The 1,081-nt window shown below is 25.7% G+C and overlaps 1 protein-coding gene across 1 annotated transcript in view; it reads right to left on the bottom strand.

Moving 5' to 3' along the window:
* LOC108694359 overlaps positions 1 to 1,081 on the bottom strand; it is a 38,920-nt gene that overhangs the window by 7,219 nt on the left and 30,620 nt on the right. Inside the window, exon 3 of the mRNA XM_018203786.1 lies at positions 694 to 913. Within this exon, the coding sequence (XP_018059275.1) occupies positions 694 to 913 (220 nt within the window). The remainder of the gene's footprint in view (positions 1 to 693; positions 914 to 1,081) is intronic.

The raw sequence follows: 1,081 nt of genomic DNA, 5'->3' as shown, positions 1-1,081 counted from the left end.
ATATATATAAGTAATATTAATAACATAAATCGTATATGTGTAAGTCCTATTGAATAGATAAAACAGATGATGGGATCTCCTTAAAACATAAAAATATATAAAGATAATGAAACCAAAACGTGTAAAAGAATATTGAAAAACGAAATTCAAATGTTACTTTATTGAATTTTATTGTTGAAAGAAATAATTTTACATCAGTTATATAGTTTTTACGATTATGACATTGAGAATTCCAAAAAGTAAACACACAAGCTGAATATTTTTATTTTTTAAAAGCTTCTTTAAAAAAAAAAGAGTAATTTATCTAAATATTATTCATTAATTAACCTAACCAAATTCAAAATTTATTACTCGTTTCCTCCAAGTCTTTTGTACAAAAACATAAAATTTAGAAATAATTGAAATAGAGAAAATCACAGCTTCTCTCATAATTAATAAAATATCAAGATAGCCTAGTTACTTTATGTATACGTTCATGTATAAAGTGTAATATGAATAAAATTAAAATTAATTTTAATTAATTGTAATTAGTTACTGTATAATCCACTGACATAAATATTGAACATAAATATTGAATTATACAAAAATGTTATATTTTATAAAATATCATAAAAGGGTGTAGCGAACCAGTCATAATCATTAAAAGTTATAAATATATGAGTATATAATTTTGTAATAAAAGTTTTTTCTTACCGACGACGTCAAGGAGCAGAAATATACTCGTGGGCGGATGGGTGGACACTTGGCATTCATACAATCCGGCATCCCTTGGTTGGACGTATTTTATTTGAAGCGTCCAATCTTCGCTATGGTGGAAATGAATTGCCTGAAACCGTTCATCATTGGCGTATGTCGTTAGTCCTACGGTCAATAGTTCGTGTAACAATAAGTTCTTTCGCTTGATCCACGACACCTACAAACAAAAAATTAATTAAAATTATAAAAATGTGATTTAATATCTATGAATCATATTATGTACGAAAGTAGAGAAGAGGCTATTTTTAATAATGTCGTTTTCTATGACACTGAAAAAAAATTTACTAAATTTTATTAAATATTTGTTTGAATAGTACTAACGTGA

This window comes from Atta colombica, unplaced genomic scaffold, assembly GCF_001594045.1.
Source record: "Atta colombica isolate Treedump-2 unplaced genomic scaffold, Acol1.0 scaffold12, whole genome shotgun sequence".
Lineage (NCBI taxonomy): Eukaryota > Metazoa > Arthropoda > Insecta > Hymenoptera > Formicidae > Atta > Atta colombica.
Note: the sequence above shows the minus strand (reverse complement) of the source record. Positions and strands in the feature narration are given on the sequence as shown.